At 47.5% G+C, this 23,249-nt stretch overlaps 1 protein-coding gene across 3 annotated transcripts in view; it reads right to left on the bottom strand.

Moving 5' to 3' along the window:
• RFLNA (refilin A) overlaps window positions 1-20,919 on the bottom strand; it is a 34,591-nt gene extending 13,672 nt beyond the window's left edge. Inside the window, exons 1-3 of one of the 3 annotated variants that reach the window (XM_030583305.1) lie at window positions 20,864-20,919; window positions 19,434-19,787; window positions 303-412 (exon numbers count right to left, since the gene is read on the bottom strand). In XM_030583305.1, the coding sequence (XP_030439165.1) occupies window positions 303-412; window positions 19,434-19,640 (317 nt within the window). In that variant the 5' untranslated portion in view covers window positions 19,641-19,787; window positions 20,864-20,919. Of the gene's footprint in view, window positions 1-302; window positions 413-19,433; window positions 20,297-20,863 lie in introns of those variants that run through there. The other 2 variants (XM_030583306.1, XM_030583304.1) reach the window with 2 other exon arrangements.
• Between the last annotated feature and the right edge of the window lie 2,330 nt (window positions 20,920-23,249).

Genomic DNA, 23,249 nt, shown 5'->3' with positions numbered 1-23,249 from the left:
GAGACCACCAGCTCATTCCGCATTGGCCACCAAACAGCATTCCAGATGGTAATAGTTTTCTATCCCAGCCTGCGCTGGATTTGATATAATCTGGAAATGAAGACCTCTATCTCCTATTACCAACCCCGGAACCACCCTCACTTCCACCACCCCGTCAGTTTCTTTTTAGTTCAGGAATTAATCTCCCACTTCCTCCTCCCCTTCACCTCCAGCGAAATAACCGTGACACCCATTGATAAACACCATTAATCTTTTGCAGAAGAAAATGTACCGGGGGAGGGAAGAAACTCCTCCATATGTACCTAATTTCCTGCACAGGTTCAGGGTTGACCTCAATGCTTTCGCCAAAGAACACCGGGAACATTCGAGGCCTCGTCTCTGGCACAGAAGAGTTCACAAGAAGGTAAGGGATCTACAGGAAAAACAGGGAAAGAACAGCACATGAAGCATTTGGACACAGCAGAATGCTGCTGGTGTTATTTACGATATATACTGTTCAGTTATCGAGCATGCCACCGGCGCTATGGCCAAATCAACCCTGGTAAAGCTCTGGTGCAACTCCCCTGAATTCAGACCCCCCTGGGTTCATGCTTTGCTGGGGCTGCTCAAGAAGACGTCCCTGTGGCAGGTGCTTTTTGTGACATGGACATGGGCTGGAGAGACAGCACCAACTCATGTCAGACTGCTGGTGGTAATGGCTTTATATTACAAGGGGCCAAACTTTGCTGCCAGCTAGACTGGTGTAACTCCATTGACTTCCATGGAGTAACGGTGGATTCACCCTAGTATAAATAAGATATTCTGGCCAATGACTTCATTGGCATTGCACTCAGTTGCACCGGGTCTGAATTTGCCCCTCGCATCCCCTCAATGCCCTTTAACTCCCACTTACAGTCCCTTTTACTTCTGGGAGCAGAGTAGGGCTCGCAGTGGTCATCTAGTAGAGCTGTTAGTGTCAGTGCATGGGGAGAATGGATTCTTCCTTACTCAGGTTACAAAGCTCAAAGGCTCATTTCTCAAAGGGTGGGGCCAGAACCTCAGCTAGTGCATGCTGGGGTAGCTCCTTTGACGTCAACACCACTTTAAATCAACCCACGAACTGGGAGGTGCAAGAATAGGCACTTCACGGATTCTGATCAGTTTTTCAAGTGGTTTGGCCCAATTGGTGCATCCCCACTAACACTGTCTGTACTTATGTGGTTGCATTCATTTCTCCCACCCTGGTTGCAACACCAGAATTAGCATTACACAGCTGAGTCTCTGCCAGCACTACCCTAGACACCGCCAGTAGCCGTCCCATTGCAGTGCCCCCTTCTGAGCGCCCAGCCCTGATGTAAGCTGGTCTAGCCCTACAATCCAGAGTCGCCTCTCTACCCTGCAGATTCTTTCATTTGGAATTTTATCCCCTTCCCGTATATCTTTTTCATTTGAATTATTCTTCTCTTCCCTTATTGCTCCTGCTATTGTGAGCCAGTGAGACTAGATAGTTTTCACGTGGGGTCTCCTGCTCAAAATGGGCCTGATCAGCAAAGTTCCAGGTCTGGAGTGGATCTAGTGTTTGGGAGGGGTGAGGTGGTTCAGACCTGCTGTGGGTCCATCTATGTTTCATATATTCCATCCTCTCCTGCTGCTGCTGAACTACATAGGATGAAGCCTGCTTGGATACTCACTGCTCAACCTCTGTCTTGAAATGTCGCTGCCCAAGGCTCATGAGGAAAATCCTACCTGGTGCGGGGATCTAACAAAGCTTTGAGTCTCAAAACGTTTTCCAATAAGCATTGCGCATGAGAGCCCCAGTGGCTTTGTTTCCCCTAATTAGTGCCCTGTTTTGGGGCAGTACATAGGGATGCACTAATTCCCACTTACTCCAACGGGAAAGGAGGAGTGAAAACATAGGCCACATTCCCCAACCTGCTAAGTCCACTCTGTGCAGGGTAAGCATCTCCCGCTACCCCTCCTCCACCAGGGGGAGTGTCAAGGGCGTGGCAGAGCAGAGCTCCATTGCCCCCAATGCTCCTTTGGAGTATGGTCCCTGTGGGGCTGCAGCTCGAACTTGCACTAGGGCAGGGCAGCTCTTCATCAGGGAGCTGCAACTAGCCCCCTCTTTTGTAACAGAGAATCCAGCCTGATGTAACTTGATTTGGGCTATTCACCCAAGCAGCTGAGTAGCCCTCCTGGTCCTTGCTCCTCGCTAGAAATACTGCAATCCCCAAATGTCCAGGGGACCTGCAGGGAGGCAGAGCACCCTAACGCTGAGTTCAGCAAACAAGCCATTCACTGTCCCACAGCTGTTTCTGAACCAATGAACACCTCCTGGAATGTTTGTTCCTCTAGCCTAGGAGAGCACATTCGGACATTGTGGAGATTAATTGGTGCCTTTCGTTATATTTTCTCAGCTCCGTTCATAGCAGGAGCCTTGTGAATCTGGGACTTTAAAACAAAGTGACATAGAGCACTGGGGCAGACTCTGAGCACCTTCTCCTGAAGCTTGTGAATGTAGCTGCTTTGCAACTTCTACATGGGATGATGTCAAGAAAAACTAGGTTCGGCGGGGAGGGCACAAATGGTAGATAAGTACCCAACTCACATTGAAAATCAATGGGATTTGGATGCCTTTTGAAAATCTGCCTTTTAGTCTTAAATGTTACAGCCGTCAGTGGAAATGGCATACCATTCTATAATAAAGATAATATCCTGAACATCTAGAGCACCTCCCTGCTGACTATTTGAAACACACTTTGCAAACATTTCAGCCTCAATGTCTTCTTAGTGAAGCAAACTAACAATGGGTCAACGCCAAGGATTCCCTTTTATCCAAAGCACCTAGGTTCAGGGGTTCAGGCAAATAGTTCTCAGTTTGACTCGTCTCTTAAGCAAACCAAATAAAATGGATTCAGACAGCTTGGGGAACACTGAGGGATTCCAAATGTCTAGTTACTCTCTTGTCCTCTATCAAGAAACACATTCTTCCTCTCTCTGTATTCCTCCCCGAAGTACGGAGTAAATTTGTGCATGCTCTACATTTTCGATTTTGACCCAGTCATTTATTCAGAACCCTTGAGGACCTTAGTAGCTGTTCATACATAAAGCCTAATGGGAAAATAATCATCTACATGGTCTGACTGATGATCATCGGGGGGAAGTATTGGAAGACCCATAAAGTTCTCCAAAATAATGTTGAGACAAAGAGCTTCTTCCAGCAATATAATGTAGCTGTCTGTTCTCAGAAAGGCCAGTAGCTTCTCTAGCACACAGGGAAAGCTGCTTAAGATTCTTTCTCCTTAGATCTGGGGCCAGATTCTCTGCTGGTATAAACTGAGATGGATCCATGGAAGTTACTGGTGTAGAGTTTTTGCACTGAAGGCAATTGACCATTGGAGCAACTTACCGAGGGATGTGGTAGGCTCTCCATCATTTGAAATTGTTGGGTGTCTTTATATGAGACGTGTTCTAGTGCAACCATAAATTATTGGGCCTACAGCAGGAATGACTAGGAGAAATCTTATGGCCTGTGTTGTACAGGTTGGACTGGATGACCACAACGGTCCCTTCTGGCCTACAGATTTATGACTCTATGGAACTGCTTCAATTTATATCAGCAACAAATCTGACCTCTGAAGTTCTTGGCAGGGAGGAGGGGCTTAGGGGTAAGGTATTTTCAGAAATGTGCCACAGGACATGAAGAAGGCTCCCCCTGACCTCCAGGAAAACTAATCATGAACTCCTATCCTGCATTATGTCCTTAAACATAAGTTCCCAGATCGAGTGAGCCGGCATCTGCTGTCTGGAGCCAGTGCAGCTGCTACGTTAGCTCTGTGGCACTCCCTTGAAAGGCTGCCTTTGTGTGTTTCAGTCCCCACAGCCACTTTGCCGTTGGTTTTGATTTATGAAACACAGGAACCTGGTGTCCCTCTAGGGAGACGTCTGGTAGCCTCTGGGGAGAGTTTAAAGGTGTCTAAGGCGGATGAAAAACCCTTAGAAACATAATTCTCTCCACCCTGTGCAAGCTGAATCTATGCATGACAGAAGCTGAGCCCATTTCTCAGCAGTTGCCCATTAAATAACAGTGAATAGCCTACGAACATGGAGAATCCACTTGACAGTAGTTGAATGGATGGCTTCTAGCTTCCCTCTTTCTTTAAATTGTCTTTCACCTCTGGGTTCCTTATGGCTCGGTGGATCTGCTGCGACGGTGCACTCAGCCCAACAGAGGCCCTGTTCTAAGAAGATCTCTAATTGTCTCTGCAGAGGGAAGAGGTTCTGAGATGCATCAAACTTTGGGGGGCTTAGCATGAACCAAAAAGTAAGATTTTGGAGCCCAGACAACATAATTCTAGAAAATAAAAAGCAAGACCTAAATACTTTTCTAGAGGGAAATTTATGCCTGTGCAGAGGGCCAGCTCCAGGCCTGTGCACCACTTAAGATCCCGGTAAGCCCCCTGGGCCATATCCTCAGGTGATATACATTGGCATAACTCCACTGACTTCAATGGAACAATCCTGATTTACAACAGCAGACTATCTGGACTTAAGTGGTGCATAAGCTGAGTGCTTTCGCTTTTGACTGGCAATAAAGTTTCAGCATTTCATCTGAATTCTCAGGACCACAGACTCCAGTTTATCGCATTGCTCTATTACCAGCCAGTTCTTTTTAAATCAGTGACATTAAAAAAAAAATCCCTCTTTTTATCAAATGCTGCTGCTCCATCATCGATAATAGCCAGTATTTGCACAGTGCTATAGAAAAGGTTTGTCTGCATTGACTTTCATCTCCTGTCCAAATGGGAAAGGTCATTCCTGCTTATTCCTGGCTCACATTCAACACTCACGAGGAAGGGGTGGGCATTTCTATTTGTAAATAAAGCTCTTTGCCTTTTGCATGTGATTCTTTTACAGGACTATTTTCCATGACAGTATACACATGCCTTGCCTTAGATCGGTATGCTAGCTTTCACTTCTTGTCTGTGGCCAGTGCTCTGTTTGAAAGCACCTAATATGCAAGGGTTTTTTGTTGTTGTTGGGGGTGGAGGCAAATTGTACAGACACATTTGTAGCAACGGGTAACTGCAAACATGCACCTGCAAACCACTGCAGATTGCTTCTAATGGAGTGGGAAGCAGAGCTGGGAATATGCATCCCTCAATATGCACCCATTGGGAATGCGCAAACGAGAGAGAGAAACTTAACTAGCTGTTGGGTGCTCTCAGTGTGACCTGCACACAGGCAGAAGTAGTAAAATGGAAAAGAATAACATGATGATTCCCCTAGAAGACTGTTTAGACACAGCCTGCTCTAATAGGTGCCTTCTTGTTCCGTAACATCAGCAATCAGCGTGCATTTTTAGTGCAAAAGGAATTTGCTGGCTTTGTCTTGTTTTTATAATTCTATGACCAAATTTATCCTTGGCATAAGGATTTCAATTTGGTCCTCAATGTTTGTAACCTGACCCAGTCTATTTAGATGGAAGCTAACAATCAGAGAGCAGGATGGGACGTATGCCGGGGGTGGGGGGTCAGATAATCCCACATCTACTCCTGAAGGGTTCTGACCACTATCAAAGGCAGGATACTGGACTACATGGATCTGGGGTCTGATCAAGTGGGGCAATTCCTATGTTTCTAATCAGCCAGATCCTCAGCTGGAGTAAATCACTATTGCACCATTGATTTCAGTAGAGTTACACTGATTTTACACCAGCTGAGGATCTAGGCTGTGCTCATGGTGATGATATCAGAGCAAGGATTTATCAAAAGCTCTCTTTTAAAAGAGTCCGGTTTCTCTTTACTGGTAGCTAAGGTCAGGAGATTGTCAGCATTGGGATCCCCAGGGCTGGACTGTGTGAGGATGTGGATGGGATCCCTCCAAGAGGAGAGCGTGTTGGGTGCTTTCCCCTTTGAGTCCATTCTGAACCAATGCCCCAGCATGTGGTAGCTGGGGCCTGAAGGGACAGTACCAGGCACAGATCTGGATAGACAAAATAATGTCTATAGAAATGAGCATTTTCAAAACATCCAGGGCGAAATTCTGTATGCGTGAGACAGAAGGGAGGAATTTTGCCCCCACAGTGAGGAACAGACTTGAATGTATAAATGGCTTTTTATTACCTTGTTGGAGGATTTGCACAGTGCTGGTGCCAGCCCTATAGTAACTGACTAGTTAGTGAGAAAGAAATGCCTAAAACAATACTTCAGTGCTCCGGCTATCTGGAGGGACAGATGCTGGCAAGGTCTATTTGAGAAGAACAATGAGCAATACAAAATGTGTAGAAGACAACCTCCTCCTCAGCCCTCCACAGGGCTTTCCCAGCTGATATCCAAATGATGTGCAGGAATTACCTTGCCACCATTCAACAGAACAGGACACAGTGCAAAGAACATTGGATCTGACTGAAATTACAGAGGGAGTTCAGGTGGCGGAGTGAAATGTTCAGGGTTGGACTTTGACCAGCCCCCTGGGGCTAACACCTCTGTCCTGACACAAAGTGCCCCTGGATCTTTGAGAAGCCCACAGGAAGCTGGGGCTTTTCAGACACCACATTCGACAGTACAGTAGCCCCCAGCCACATGCCGGGGCATTGGTTTGGAACTGACCCAGAGGGGAAAGCACCTGCCTATTGAATTACCAACTCTCTTTCCAGCATCATCTAGGTTTTCCTTGGCAGGATTCCATCCTCCTCCTCAGCCTGTCCAACCCTGCTTAGCATGTGTGAGCTGACAGGATGACCGCACGAGAAAACAGAGCTGGAGCTACATAGCAGCCCTCAAGGAGACTCAAGCCCAGCTTGCTTTGGCCTATGGCTACACAGTTATTTTAAAATCTAAAACAGTTGAGCTGATGTCATGTGCATTTGCCATCTCCTACAGTGGGCAAGGAAAGCTGCTGTCACAACCAAGGAAGCCGTTTTGGCACCCAAAACCAGATTTCCAGCTACCCTGCAATCAAACACTTCATGCTGTCATATTTCCCCTGAAACCATCACCCTGCAAAGACTTTGCATGTAGTAGCTCCGCTTTTCCCTGCAATGTTTCCTGCAGAAGCGTCCATCTTAGGGTATGCGCAGAAGACTAAAACTATGTATAGAGGCAATTCCTGCCGTAATTCAGTTTGTTCTTGGCATACTATTAACTCCACACTATCTGATTGGATATAGGTAGGTATTAATACTGCACTCATCACCACGGCATCTTGTCCTTCTGATAATTGGATCTGACACATGAACCCGTGGAGGGAACCGCACAAAATATAGTTGAACTGAAAGTATTAAATAGTAAGGGGGAAATGTGCAAAAGCATCTAAGGGATTTAGGAGCTCAATTCCTGTTGATTTTTGAAAATGTCTCCCTAAATCAGAGAAACAAGGTGGATGAGGGAATATCTTTTATTGGACCAACTTCTGTTGGTGAAAGAGACCAACTTTTGAGCTAAACAGAGATCTTCGTCGGGTCACAGTGGGCAAAAGCTTTCGCTCCAGCATCCCAACCAACATGCCCACTATATGTTATCAAACCATTTGATCAACGAGCTAGTCAAAGACCTGGACCAATGATCAAAATGCTGCCAGTGAGGGATGAATCTCATATACTAGGTCGGTCAAGTGTTGTCTTACTCTGCATTTTAAATGGCAGGAATGTGTTATTTACTTCCACTGCCAAGAGGGAAAGGAACTTTTACTAAAGTGGAACTATTTGGAATTCAGCTGCCCTTCATGTGCTAGCTGGTTTCAGTGAACCTGTCCGATAATCCCCGTTGCACTTTAGCGTTGAGTAACAAACTTGGTGACAAGGTAACTGGGAGCATTCTTGAGGGATTAGCACATTAGAAGTCCAGACCTCGTAATGTTTCCCCCAAGTACAGCTCCAGAGCACAATTCTGTTCTCAGCTCTGCACAGCTGATCTCATTCTCCTTACTAACACGCACAAGTCGCGTGCTGATTCAAGGGGCATTGCTTGCATCCCAGGACAGTAGGACACTGGAGCCAAGATATTCCATGTGACTCAGAGAGCATGCCCATGCCCACCACACTTCATGTAATCTGCACTTTTGTCCAGACTTGTGTACAAAGAGGATCTGTCAGGACTGGCGCTAGTGTTTTTAGCGCCCTAGGCGCACAGCCATTTCGCCACCCTGCGCGCTGGTCCGCGGCTCTGGTGGAGCTGCCGCAGGCATTCCTGCGGAGAGGGTCTGCTGGTCCGCAGCTCCAGTGGAGCTGCCGCAGTCGTGCCTGTGGGAGGTCCACCGGAGCCGTGGGAGCAGCGGACCGTCCACAGGAATGCCTGCAGCAGCTCCACTGGAGCTGCGGGACCAGGGGATCCTCCACAGGCACGATTGCAGCAGGTCCACCGGAGCCGCCTGCCGCCCCCCGCCGGCAAAATGCCACCCCCCAATAATCCTGGCGCCCTAGGCAATTGCCTAGGCCGCCTAAATTGAAGCACTGGCCCTGGGGTCTGTGAATGGAGAATGTTAGATAGCTGATTGCATGGTGTGTATCTGCTAAATCAGATCATGGACACATCAGCACTAGGTGTTTGTCGAAGTAATTAACTCATTAATACAACAGGGCCCCTTCGCTGGAAACAGGAGCCTGTCACAGGAACCGGAACACTGTGTGTTGCGTAGCAAGGGCCGTCCTACACAACTGAACTCAACAGAAGTTTTGCCATTCACTTCAATGGGAGCAGGAACAGGTCTTCAAATGCATCTATTCCTGAATGCTGGTGACAGGATCATTTTTATGCAGGCTATGGAGTTTGCAAAGGTACTGGCAGGGGAGCAATCAAAGTAGAAAATGATACATTGGCATAGGTACCAAATGTAAATCCATGTTAGCATTGCTCCTGCGGGCTTAATTTGATATATACACTACACATATCTGGGTAATCAATAAAGAACAGAACTGCAGAATGACATGTTGAGCTGGTGATTGCCGCTCTTCTACCATCAGAGACAGTCACAGTGTCACAACTAACTACACAAGAATGGCCATGCTGGGTCAGACCAATGGTCCATCTAGCCCAGTATCCTGTCTTTTGACAATGGCTTCAAAGGGAATGAACAGAACAGGACAATCATCAAGTGATCCATCCCCTGTCATCCAGTCCTAGCTTCTGTCAGTCAGAGGTTTAGGGACACCTAGAGCATGGGGTTGCATCCCCAACCATCTTGGCTAATAGCCATTGATGGATTTATCCTCCATGAACTTATCTAATTCTTTTTGAACCCAGTTATACCATTGGCTTTCATAACATCCTCTGGCAATGAGTCCAAAAGTCCAATCATACAACTGCTGCATGAGAACTCCCTTGAAGTCACTTAGGCCCTCCACATGCAGAATTCTAAGTGGCTTATAAAGCTTGGCGTACATTGAAAGATCATTCATAAAACATTGCAGTTTGCTTCCACTCTAAGCAATCAAAAACCTTGCATAGAGTGACGAGGACACTAAATAGCATCACTTGTTTTATGGAGCAGCTCTTTGGAGGAATCTCAGCTGAGGTTCTGTTTGTCCCTACAGCATTCAGAGTTCTGAAGCATTTTCCCTTCCATCTAATCTGTAGTTACTGAGTGAAGAATGGGGATTAAATTAAATGTGTCGATCTCTGTATCTTCATTACAGCACAGTTAGTGGCAGATGTTCCCGGAGTTAAGGTAGCAAAACAGTTTCAAACCTAAACTCCCTATTTTCACACATTTGCAGCCAAAGTTGGTTTTTAAAAAAAGGGAGGGAGCGGCAATTTTGTGATTTTTTTTTTTTATTTTAACTTTCACAGTTATTTTGAAATCTGAAATTCCAAAATTATAAAACGAGGAATCAGCTTTATACTTGTTTGAAAAATGAGGCAGTTTCACCAAAATTTCATCAACATTTTCCCCACCTCCAATTTCAGCAATATTTTGAGATTCAAAAAAATGTTGTTCAGCGCTACTTCTAGCTTTCCAAAGTGTGGGTTTGTCTCTGGGGCTGAAATGTGACATGCTTGGTGTCTGCCAGAGGGGATGGTCTGGATGGTGGGGGAAAGTTTGAGCACAATCCTGGCAACTGGGCCAACCAAGGCACGGCCAGGGGAAGTGAGCTGTCTCAGATCACACAGCAGGTCAGCAATCATGCTGGGAATAGAACCCAGGAGTCCTGGCCATTAGACAGTGCTACCTCCCAAACAGCCCTTCATGATCCATAAGGAAAGCAGAGGTCAAGCCTATGGGTAGAAATGAAAATACATATTGGATATTTGTAGTCGGTAATCCACACGCTTTGGATTACTAGTGTCCTCTGACACACAGCTGGGTGTTCCTCCCCTCCTCTGAAGCTCCCATCAGCATCCCCCTGAAAGTCACCACCCTTACACCCTGTCCAGGGATGGGATTGCTCCCAGGAGTCCAAGAGTGCCCCTGGGAGAGGGCTCAAGAACAAATTAACCCTGTGCAGAGTCAGCATCAGGCCCAGACAACTTCTGCCTGCAAACCAGCACTTCAGTGGTACATCTGCTCTGCAAAGGGGTGAATTTCACCCCAAAGCACGTCTTTAACAAGGGACAGGATAGACTATTTTCCTTCTAGTAAAGAATGTGCTCCTAACACCGAAGGGTTAAAACGTTACTAAAAAACTTAAGTTATTTCTTGTTTGGCAGCATTTTTCCCCTCTTTCTCAACTCCTGTGCCTTTCAGGCACGTAAAGGCCTGGGCAGCTAAGCTCTGCTTTTGAAAGCTATCCCATGATAAACACACAAAAAGGGTTCCCCAGACAGGTGTTCAACCCCCTGCCATGAGCTGTGTTTTATCTATTCCGACATAAGTAGTACTAAGGGTTACTATGCAGGGACAACTGTCCATCAGCTTAATATCTGCTGGAGGACTATGGGAAATGCAACTGAATGTTTGGAGTATATAGCGTGGTGATACCTGTTCAGAACAATTGCATAAATAAGCCAGTACAAAGACTGGATTCCTCTAGCCACAATAAACATGGGGCAGGGTCTGTCTTTTTGTTCTGTTTTTGGACAGTGCACAGCCCAGTGGGGTCCTGGCCCGTGATCAGGGCTCCTAGGCGCTATAGTAACACAAATAATAAATAAGAGAACCAGACAAATACTTAGCCCTGGTATAACACCTTATGCTCAGAGACTCGAGGCATTTTACAGAATGAAATGGACTGCAGATTGGAAAGCTAGGAAGGGAGCCTTTCCACCACAAAAAATGACACAACACTGGCACTCCCTTTACCCCCAAACACCTACCAACCACATCAAAAAAGGAAATTAATAGAATCTAAAAAAGAAACAAACAAACAAAAAATCAAACTCCTACCCCATACGACTTTAGACTCCGAAAAGGGAGCAAAGGCTACATGACGTCTACTAGGGACTTCACTACTGCTATTGATTTTATGTGGAAGTGGCTCAGATACTATGGCGATGGGCAGCAGTCTGAAACAGGTTGATAGATGTGAACCAAAAGATGAAATCACTTGCCCAAGTGTCAGATGTAGGAACTGAATTCAAGTCACCAGCGGCCTCTTCTAGCTAACCCCCATATTAATCTCTTTCCAGATTTCACGTGAACATACTGATCCATGAAAATGTCATTTTCAGCAAGCTGACATTTACAGCAGTAATCAAATATTTGCCTGAGTTATTCAGTGGAGATGATACATCTACATCTGTTTTAACCGGTAAGATACACTTGGTTAATAGATGATTGTGCATTGCTAATGTCTTGATGTACTGGAGATTACAAGCCCTGTTATTCATGCAACTATCATGTTCCCAGAAACAGGACCGGTTTCATTTGGAAGTGATAACAGTCAATGGAGACATCAAATTGAAAGTGTGGCTGGTAGTCCTAGTGTTATGGAATATTTAATTTTAGATGATTACATCCTGCAGCTCTCAAACAACTTTTTGTTTCAAGTGGAAAATGTATGGTACTTAACTTCTAGACCAAAAGAGCTATATAGTGATGCAGTGGGATGTTAAGTAGCTGAAAGGTTCCACCCTAGAGGTAGTTACATTTTCATTGCCAGTGAAGTGATTCCTTTATATCTATCTAAAAATTATGTGCCAAATCCTGCAGCCTTTACTCTTGCAAAACTCCCCCGATTTTATTTAAATCCTGTGGAAGTTTTGCCTAGTAAAGACGACAGGATTTGGTTGTGGCATGCCTATCTGTCTCTGTGTGTATATCTGCGCAGCAGCTGGAAGCGTGCTTCCCAGCTCAGGTAGACAGACGCTCACTAGCTCTGCTCAAGCTAAGGTGCTAAAAAGAGCAGGATGGTGGCGGCCCGAGTACCATCTTGCCCGACTCTCTGTGGGTCTTGGGTGGCTAGCCCAAGCTGCTGCCCGTGCTGCCATGGCCACAGTGATATTTTTCAAGCTAGCACATGCACATCTACCTGAATGGAGAATTAGATCTCCCAGCAGCTGTGTTCTCCCTCACCCGCAGGGTACGTGCAGTGTTTGGGACCAGACGTTCAGCCTGTGTAAATCAGTGCATTCAGTGGAGCTGTGCAGCCGGATGGCAGCTGAGATCTGCCTCTATGTATTTAATTTTCAAAGCATTTGGGGATCTCTGGGGCAATGGACACTATATCCTAGAAGGACTTTAGTACAGAAAGGTGGATCCTTGTAGCTATGAAATGAACTGAAAGCTGCTTGCCCAAACTAGGCAGACGCAGTTCCATTCCTGCAATTTGTGCTCTGGCATCCGGAGACACTCCTCTGGTGGGGACTAGAAAAGAATAGTATATCCCTCCAGAGAGACCCTGTATTTGACATACAGGAGGGGCTGGGCTCTGCTTTACACGCAGGCCTGACATTTTGGGATTCCCACTCATGTGACTGCTAGGAGTGAGATATTAATCAACACACAGACACAGAGGTTAGTTGGAGCAGTCTATAAACAAGACCATGTTAGCTTGGTGAGTAACTGGAATGCTGAGCTGGCATACGGTTTGTAGATTAGGCAGTGCCTGAGGCCTGCCAGCTCTCTCCTGCCAGGGATGTTTCAAAGAGGTGGCGAAATGGGCCCAGATTCATATAAGAGGGGATGAGGTGGAGCAAGAGCTAGATTCTGGCAAAAAGGAGTGCGGGGCAGAGAGGGAGGTGAGAGTGGAAATGAATGCCAGTCCCCTCAGCATAAATTACAAGGGCTTCCTGTGGGTTATGGGTGGGGCTCAGATGTGGGCAGGGATGCCAGGGTCTCATGGCTTCAGAGTGGAGCATGCTGCTATTTGGAATGGGGGGAAGGAGGGAGGGATTTACAGGGAATCATACACCTCTGTTGACTTTCTTCAGGGATCTCGGGATGTGTGGGGGTTTGAAGGGCCACCAAACTCCACCTCCTAGAAAGAATGATGGCCTTTCCACCTACTGCAGTTTTCTGTCTGTGTATGGGGAGGGGAGGGGAGGGGGTAAACTGGCCCCTAAGGACCCAAAGTTGACGGGACATTTGGCCTGGGCAAGGTCTGCCACACACATTATACCCTGCCACACACCCACACTTCTCACCCAGAAGGTACCTTCTATGCATGGATCATCTCCATCCATGCTGTCTTCGTGGCACTGTCTCCCCCATAGGGCCCATTGTGGGGTAGGAGGCGGTATCCCAAAGGGACTCGCATGCACATTGCCCCATCTTAGCAGGCATGCCAGTGCCAGTGAGCTGGGGATGGGAGGCATAGGAAGTCATGGATTCTGGGGGGCCAAACATCCTGCTCATTCCATGGGCGTGAGGTGGTGGTGGGGAACCCACACACCTTACATGGAACATTGCGATTTCCAACTCATTCTCCCCTCTGTCCTGGACTGTCCCATGGCACAAATTTGCCCCAAGTAAGGATTTGATCCAAAGGGCTGTATCTGGACCTCAATTATTTATGTAGAATACCCTGGGGTGGGGACACTTCTTATGTGGAGCGATAGGGGTGTTGCTCTGGTTAAATTAGTGGACAGTGATGTATCAGCCTTTCAGATAACAAGTAACCTGTTGCAAATGGGACTGTGCTGGGAACAAACAGCCCTGCCCTGCATGTCTCCCAGATGACAGGCCTGCTGCCAAGGGAGCTGGGGGAGCTGTGTCTGCAAATTGTTCTGACAAAGGGCCAAGCACATCCAAATAATTTTGACAGATTTTTTTTCCACATGCATAGTGGGGCAAAAACAAAATAGAGGCATTTGGCTCAGTGATGCAGCACATACTTGCATCCAGATAGAGGGGTACGATGCTTCCCACTCTCGGCCCAGGCATGGACCCAGTTCTTTATATGCTGAAGTACCAGTAAGCATCAGCAGCCAAGCTAAGCAGAGAACGTCCATGTTTCCAAAGGGCTGTGGTTTAGAGCTAAAGTGCCACTTCCATAGAGCCTTCTACCTTCCAGACACGAGGAAGGCCCCATTCCTGCAAGGATCTTCATGTGGGCAAATCCCCATTGAGGCCAGTGGGGCTTCATGTAGGCACAAGTCTGACTGCAGAACTCTTTACACAATCAGGGCCTTTGTGAAGGCTCACAATTCCCCTATGAATGAGGTATCATCTCCATTTCACATGTGGGGAAACTGAGGTACAATGGGTCTGGGACTGGACCAGAGTGACATAGTTCCTGACTCCCAGCCTTGTGGTTTAACCACCCATATCCTTCCCCATTTTCATCCTCTGTCTTTCACCGCCCCTCTTGCCCCAACACCACATATGAGCTCTGATCAGGGCCCATTTCTGCTGCTTTATTTTATGTTAATGTGAGCAAATGATTCAGCACCGAACACTTCTAGCCAGATCATGCACATTCCCTACTTTCGGAACAGAATTTATGGGCCCTCTGAGAGAGCTGTGGATTGTGTGTCTGTGCAGGGAGGGGGACAACTCCCTCCTGCATACCACATATTTCTCTAGCAACTCTGCCTCCCCCAGAAAATCCTGGCATCTTATTGCTATCCCTTTTTGGGACCTCAAAATCACCAGAGTCCCTGTGTACCATATGCAGCTCAGTGCTGAAGGAAAGTATAACCCAGGAACATTTTTTAAAGTTGTAAACAGTAAACCCACAAGTAAGTTCCGAGCAGACAACCTTTGGGCCTGATTCTGATCCCATTTCCACGGGTGTAAATCCACTGAAAACAATGGAGTTATATCGGTGAGCTGAGAATCGGATCCTCCACATCAGAACTGTATTCCTGGGCAATCTTAGGAGTAAATTTTCTGTGGAGGTAACTGCACTGAAGTCTGAGCAGCTGCCCCTTGATCCGTCCACTTCTTTCTAGCAGTTGTTGTGAAAGCTGTTAACCTATGCTGCTTCTTGCAGCTAATATTAAGGGTCTTCCTTTCTGCCCAGACATACAATACAATGTATACCTTGTCTTTCTAATACAATGCATGGGATGCTTGGTAACACAAGTTCCAATGTGCTTGAGAATAAAAATTAAAAATTCAGTCATCTTTTAAATGTAAAAGATAGCTAAAAGTCACTCTGTATTTCTAGGCTATATACTTCTCAGGGGAACACTTGCCCTTATGCACAAAGCAGCTGAAGAATCTCCAAGGAATGGGTTACTTGGGAGAATTAAAAGTCAGTTTCCCTGTGTTCCAAGCAAAGTCCAATATAATGGTATTGAGCTTGCGGTATTTATTATTCTGGCTCTAAATTGCCTTTCACATTTTCTTGGATCCCAAAGCTATAGCCAAATTGGCCGGTTAAATGTGAATAAATGGTGAATTGTCTTCAAACAAAGTCTGGCTTATTAAAAAGAAGAGTTTTCTTTTTTATAGTTAAAGTTAATCACACCAAACACAGGGAATGTGGACTGTAAACAGAAGAATGTCCCTGGGAAGTACATACAAGATCATTTCAGTATGTATGTCAAGAATTATCCCAGAGCTAGAAAAATTCTTAAATCTATCTTTAAAGCTGGAACAAAGTAGCTGAACCCCAGGAAGATTAAAACTGGAGTTATAAGAATAAGAAATGCCATGAAATACTTCCCAGCTATTTTTCCAGGTACAGCGTACTGTAATTGTACCTGATAGAGTTTTGGATATTAGGAATATAGCTTATACATATTTTACTGTATTATAGCACAGACTATTCTCAGCTTTATCTCATGTATAAATACCACAAACAATAATACAAGAGGTACTAAACACGCACGATTTAGTCTGCAAATAGCATTAATTATTGATTCACCGATTGTGCATGCTCTCTGATAAACTGCAAAGAGCAAGGCAATTAAAACAGGAGCACAAATTCATGGATTGCATAATTACTCACAGATCTGTGAGTTCTCCTTAAATGGTGAGACGAAAACTAATTAGAAGCTGACATTTAATTGTATGAAGCAAGCATCATTCTCCATAGTTTTGCTTTCTGAACCAAACCAGTTGCAAGCATAGTGTTCACAGAGTGGAAATTAGATGGAACGAAATTCCATTTGTAGAAAAGTAGAATGACAGTCCCATACAAATACATAACATATTTCACTATTTTGCAGTGTGCCAACTGCAAGTCTGATTAGAGTAAATCTCCACCTATGGTACAGTCCCATGTTTCAAGCACTTGCATTGCTTCCTCCCCCATATTAGTGCATAAGATTGCTTTTTATATTACTGGGTCTGTGTTGCTTTTTATATTACTGGGTCTGTGTTTCTTCTACACCTACTACAGCATAAAAGCATCCACCATATAACAATCCTACATCCTAACAGCAAGGGCTCACAGCTAACACTGTTGTAATGTTGTGTTCAGTTGGCAAACAATTATAACAAACATTAACCTCTCAAAATGCTGCCTAATATTTATGTGTTCAAAATCAAAGAAATAGCTGGATAATAGAATTTTGTTTTTCCATAGATCTTAGAAAATATTTATTCTACAAGAGTCAAGAAGACCCCAGGGGTTAATTCAGCCAGAATATTCCACTATTCTATTATTTGCACCCACTTATACCAAGGTTGAATTTTTCCCTGATAAGTAAGGTGCCATTCTGTACAATCTCCTTTTCAGAGGGGATGACCAAAGAGTGTATAGGGTCTCTGATAACTATCTGCATGGCAGCTGATCTAACTCCATTGTAGAGTTTTATACATGTTTCTGGCTCTTTTTCAGTTCATTAATCCCTCCTCACACATTTCATTTTACAAATGCATAACAAGGACCTGATCCTGCAAAGTCTTAGGCATGGGGATACCCAAGTAGATATCCCCCTGAAGTTAATGAAAACTGTTCCTATGTGTAAAATTACTTACATGTGGGATGAGGCTCCAAATTTGGAACATCAATATTTACTTTATGAATTTGTTTTTTAAAATTAAAACCCACCGGATGCAGTTATTTTGGTGAGCAACAGTTAGTACTCGTGTGAGGACTTCGGCATATTAAGGTAGAAAAGACAGTTTTCAATAAAACATTAAACACATCCTGAGAACCTGAAAAGAAGGTGAACTTTCAGTGCAAATCTGCACAGGGGGAAGAAGGTATTAGAGTGGTAACTGAAATTCATAAAGTGTTACTCTTTCCTATACAGAGCTAACATCTCTTTGCTGCATATAGTTTTTACTCTGTATTTAAGCAATTAAATGTGTGGTTGAATACATCTAAAAATCTGTTTGTTTTTTTAACAGAAAAATGTTTGAAAGAACCTTGGGGAAAATCCTTCCCTCTAGCAACTGCTCCTAAGATTCAGTCTTTAAAAGCAATCTATAATTCAACAGATTGAAATTGACAAAATGAAGCAGAACAAAAATCATAATAAATCTGCTTAAATCCTCCTGCACCCTCAAACACTTCACAGACCCTTTGTCAAGATGATCAGAATCGGGCTTCTATCTATATAGCTTCTGCCAGGATTTCAATCCTGAAAACTAATAGAGCTGTACTGTTTAGCCATACCCTGGATAACTTTTCAAACTGCATCATTCTCTGAAGCACGATTCAAACAAATAAGCAGTAGCACAGAGCCACCTCTCAAGCAAAAACAACTTTATCCTTTGGAAGAGAACGTGAACGTTTCCAAATCTTGTCTCTGATACCAACAGTCCTGACACATGTACATAAACTGTTCTGAATAGCGCACTGTTCCACATTCAGAGCAGAAATGACTGTAGCACTGTTGCTTCGTGCTCACAAACAAATCAGACTGATTTGGAATGAAACAGTTTCAGCATTGCTGAGAAGCCAGCTCTGGTATGTCTAGTCACAACTTCAGACCTAGCCGCATGTTGCTTTGCAGTAACTAGCTTTCTACTCTCTTTTTACTGTACAGAACCATGTCACCCAGGCCAGTGGTTCTCAACCAGGGGCACACGTACCACTGGGGGTACATCAACTCATCTAGATATTTGCCTAGTTTTACAACAGGGTACATAGCTGGTACTGCTTTACATACTACACACTGAAATGTAACTACAATATTTATAGTCCAATTGATTTTTTATAATATGGTTAAAAGGAGAAAATTGGCACTTTTCCAATAACAGTGTGCTGTGACACTTCCATATTTTCATGTCTGATTTTGTAAGCAAATAGTTTAAGTGAGGTGCAACTTGGGAGTATGCAAGACAAATCAGACTTCTGAAAGGGGCACAGTAGCCTGGAAAGGTTGAGAGCCACTGAACGAGGCTGATGTCTTATTTCTTTCTTTACACTGGAAATTGGAGCATGCATCTGACATGTTTTAATTAGCAAACCCTTACTATGATTTATCCTCCAGCTCCCAATCCAAACTGCAAATAGTTCACCACAGGGAAGTGCTGGAGGCTTTGAATGTCCCCAGATCCCCCTGAACTCTCACTGGTTGTCCACCAGCGGCCAAATCTTTGCCAGCCAGCAAGGAACTAGGCTGCCAGCTGCTTCCACAGTTTGCAGCTGGAGCAGGGGTTCCAGGTTTGAAGTGTAGCTGTCTTCAGGAAGGATTCACCCATGAAGTGCTCTCTAAGAGCCTTTTAATGTTTTGCCTCTGGGGTTCACCAGTGGCCCATCCCACCTGATGAAGCCTGGGTGAATAGAGGGATTAATCATGAAGGAGTCTCACTCCTCACTGGAGACCACATCCAGGTCACCCGGAGGTGCAGGGGGTTGGGTTTTTAAAGGGGATTCATTTGTGAAACCCAGATCCGGGTTTGGATCCAATGCTGGAAGCTACTGGAATCCTGGTTTGGGTCTGAGTCACTCTTCTCATTCCCTGCCTGCCTCTGACACCCAAACAGGCTAGTACAAACCCCCTTTCTTCCTCCCACCCTTTGTCCCTCTTGTCTATTTGGATTGTAAACTCTCTGGGGCAGAGAGTTTACAATCCAAATAAAAGCATCCTGATGTGGAATAGGGGGTGGTCCCCAGTGAAAGATGGAGATAGTTCCCCACTTAAACCCCTGTGGAGCCAGGAACAAGAACCACCCCAGCCTCTCATCCTTGGGAGGAAGCTGTAGGGCCCCAGGGGGATGTGAAAGGCTCTTACCACTTTGCCTTCCTTGGCTTCCTTTCTGGGCCCATGTCCTGGGTGATCCGGCCCTGTGCTGCTGCCCCCGATGATCCCGGGAGACAGGGTGTAGAAAGGGGGGCTAGGGCTGGGAGGCAGCCCAGAATCCGGACTGTCCAGCAGGCCCTCCCGGCTCTTCTCTTTCAGACTCTCTTCCATTCCTTGCAGGTGCAGGTGGCCCACCATCTCTGGGGGGCAGCGGAGCCAAGCTGAAGAAAATCTACCTCCTCCCTGAGCTTGAAGGTAGAAGGTGAAGGGCTTCGGGCACAGCCAGGAGCTCCACAGTCCAGCCAAGGAGCCGGCCCCGCTCTGGCACAGCTGCCCGAGCTGACCCTGCGTGGGAAGGGAGCAGAGAGGGCGCATCAGAGCCAAGACCAGCCCTGAACCGCTCCAAACCTCGGTCACGCTTGGTGCCCTGCCGAAGGAATGGGAGCAAGGGTGCTGCCCCCAGCAAAGCCCAGGGCAAGAGGCTAAAGCTGCCGAAGAAGGTTCCGTTCCCTCTTCCACTCCTATCCCCAGCCCCGGCGCAGAGCGCACAGACCCTACCGCCGGGGCAGAGCGCACAGCGTCCTCTTCCCCAGCCCTGTCCCCGAAGCAGAGCGCACCTCTGAGACCCTCTCACTCCCTAGAGCAAAGCAGGACCTTCCGCCAGGCGCAAATCCCCCGGCTCCCTGCCTTGGGGATACAGCGCACGCTCCCTCCTCCCCTTGTCACCAATCGTTGCACCGGGGATAGAGCGCTCGGCTCAAACCGAGCCTCTCTTCTCCGAGCAGAGCGCACGGTGATCCACCGCCCGCCCCTGCACCTGGGCCACTGACAGCGCCACCGGGGCAGGGCGCAGGGAACGCAGGGCACCGACCCGCCCCCCTCCAGCCCCAGCAGCAGCGCCCCCGTCTCCGCCCCTGTGCTCGGTGCACGGAGCCTGGCAAACTAGCCCAGCACTCCCTCCCCTCGCCGGGCGCGGCCCCGCTCTCCGCACGCGGGGGGTGCATGGGGAGCAGGGGCACAGATCGACCCCAGGCTCCCTCGCCGGGCCACGCCAGCAGTGAAGCTGAGCCGGGCTGGGGATTGGTGCGCCCCCAGCGTTTGGCTTTACACGCTTCCTTCCTGCTGCGCCCCAAACACGCCCAGCAGCAGAGTCGGGGCGACGGGGGCACAGGGCAGGCGGCTGCCCACCGCCTCCCGCGGGCGAGCAGACCGGGAGCCGGCGCTCAATGCAGGAGAGCCCCGGGGAGGTGGGGGGGGAGTCCCTCGTGCGTTTGCAAAGCGCAAACCTCCCCCGCGCGCACGCCCTGCTGCACCCCGACGCCAGCCGGGCCCGGAGCCCCGCACCCCGCTGCGGAAGGCCGCGCGGTGCGCCCGGAGAGCCGGGGGAGGCGCGGAGCCGAGCGCAAGCAGCGGCCGTTTACATGCGGTGCAGCGAGCTGTCCCCCGCGGCAGGCGGCTCTCCGCGGCACCGCTCGGAACTGGCTCGGCGGCTGCCTGGGCGCGCTCCAGCGCCGGCCGCCAGGGAGAGCTCGCCAGGCCGAAGCAGCCGCTCAGCCGCAGGGGGCTGCAGCCGCCGGAGAGGTATTGGGGAAATCCTACCGCTCGCTCTGATTCTCCCCGCCTCCCGCCGCTCGCTGGTTTAGCTAAATAGGGTGGGTGGAGAACCAAGGGGCCATCCCCCGTCGAACCGCCCCCCGCCCTTCTGTGTAGTTACTTCCCCGGCAGGGGAACGGGCTTCTTGCAGCCCCTCGCTGGCTTTTTCGGTGCTGTGCATTGTTACTGGCTCAGGCAAGGCCAACACGCCTCGCCCCTGTAGCCTCCAGGCTTTTTGGGGGGGCGGGGGAGTGGGGGGCTCCCTCTCACCCCCATCCAGCTATCCCATACACTTGCCTGGGTTCTTATTTATAGACCTGTCTAGAGGGCTGGGCATTGCCCAGTAGGCTGGAGAGCAGCTCTGAGACCATTTCCGGGAGGGACTAGGGGAGAAGCTGGGGCTGGCGCTTGGAAGATGGGCCTTTAACAACATATTACAGGCTGGTTTCCTGAAGGTGGGAGCCACTGCACCAGCATGTCCTGGGGAAGGCCTCAATCCACACCAGGCCCTTGACTTTAGTGACGTGACACTGATTTACATCAGCTAAGAGGCGCTGACCCGGCTGATCTTACTGCCACATGCCATGGCTGTAACATTAGAGTGCCCCAGCACATCGCCCTTTTGGACACCCAGGCTGGGGCTACAATTATTAGTTGGGTAACCGTAGCGACACAGGGCAGGGCTGTGCAAAAGCCACACGTGGCGCGCCGTAACTGTGCATACCTGACTCCCCCTCCCCTCCCATGTAGCTGCAGCTATCGATTTACAACCGTTTCCCATCATTTGGGGTGGTGGTGTTCCTACACCATCAGGACAAACGCCTTCCCTTGGCTGCAACTACACCAGGGGTTGTGGCCGTTCCAAAAACTCAGCAAACCAATCCAGCACAGCAGGAAAAGCTTTTATTTTTGCCTGGTTTCTGCAAAGAGAAACTGCAGAATGGGTTTTCTTACAGCTTACAATGTGGCGAGAAGTGAGTCAGTGTACACCTTGTGGGAGGGTAGGGGGCTAGGGGGAACTGGCATTAGGTAGTCACCACGTGTCTAGCCAAACTGAGACTGCTGCTTATTGCACCGCATTACCTTGTCCTCCCGCTGTGGGTGTTCCTCAGGCACCTTTTGCATCTATGCATAACCTAGATTGTGAGAAATTTGAGCAGGGCCTGCCGCTACGACAGACCAGCTTTCAGGCCCTGTTAATGTCAACAGGACTGTTCACTGTGAGTAAGGATGTCACACCTTGGACCTAATGATGCACAGCACAATGGGGCTCAGGGCCTCGATTAGAGCTCCTTGGCACTGTGGTAAGGCAAAACCCACAAGGAGATGTTTTTGTAAATTGGAGTAACAAATGAGGAGGTAATTATCATTGTATGGACTAGGGCTGGTACTGACTGTTTATTGGCTCGGGACTGGAGCTAGACGCTAATAGGTGGGGAAGAGGGAGGGGCTGCAATATTAAAACAAATACGTGGTTTGACTTTTATAGGTTAAGGACCTGGCCTGCTGCTTCCAGGAGGACTTTGACTTTTACTCTCCATGGGCCGGCCCTGCCATCCTTACCCACATTGAGTAATGCTTTAGAGCCAGATTTTTAAAGCTATTTGGGCACCTGATATGTCAGGTAGTGCCTACTGGGCTGTTCAAACGCACCTAGGTGCTTAACTCCCATTTAAATCAATGGTTTTTTGGCATCTAAGTACCTTTACAAATCTGGCCCTTACTCCCTATCCCAGTTTTATACTCATATAAGTCCATCAACTTTACTGGAGCTGCGCCTGATTTACTCTGGTGTCACCGAGTTCAGAAGCAGCCCACTGACTTCAGCCTCCTTGAGTTGTTGGTGTGACTTTAGTGCAGTATGCTACTCAGTGTGAGTAAAGGAAGGCAGAGTCTGACCTCAGCTGAGCCATGCTCCTGCACACAGCCCCCTCCAGCTACCGCCAGTCCATTCGGGTGATGGTAGAGGAACTTGGCTGCTAGTAAAACTAGATTTGATTAGGTTTATTCAAGTTCAGGTCAAAGCAAAGGCCAAGGATGCCCAAAGCCACTCTTGGCTGAAATGAAGTGCCTCTCTCCGATTAACTATAGTGATTTGTATGCACTGAGCAGTACAGAAAAATGTAGTTGATTTATAAATGTCAAATAGCCAGCAAGCAGCCCACACAATAACCTCAGTGAATTATTACCTCTGACCCATTCATCAAACCCAGC

Source organism: Gopherus evgoodei, chromosome 13, assembly GCF_007399415.2.
Source record: "Gopherus evgoodei ecotype Sinaloan lineage chromosome 13, rGopEvg1_v1.p, whole genome shotgun sequence".
In the NCBI taxonomy this organism is placed as follows: domain Eukaryota; kingdom Metazoa; phylum Chordata; order Testudines; family Testudinidae; genus Gopherus; species Gopherus evgoodei.
This window is presented reverse-complemented; position numbering and strand designations above follow the sequence as displayed.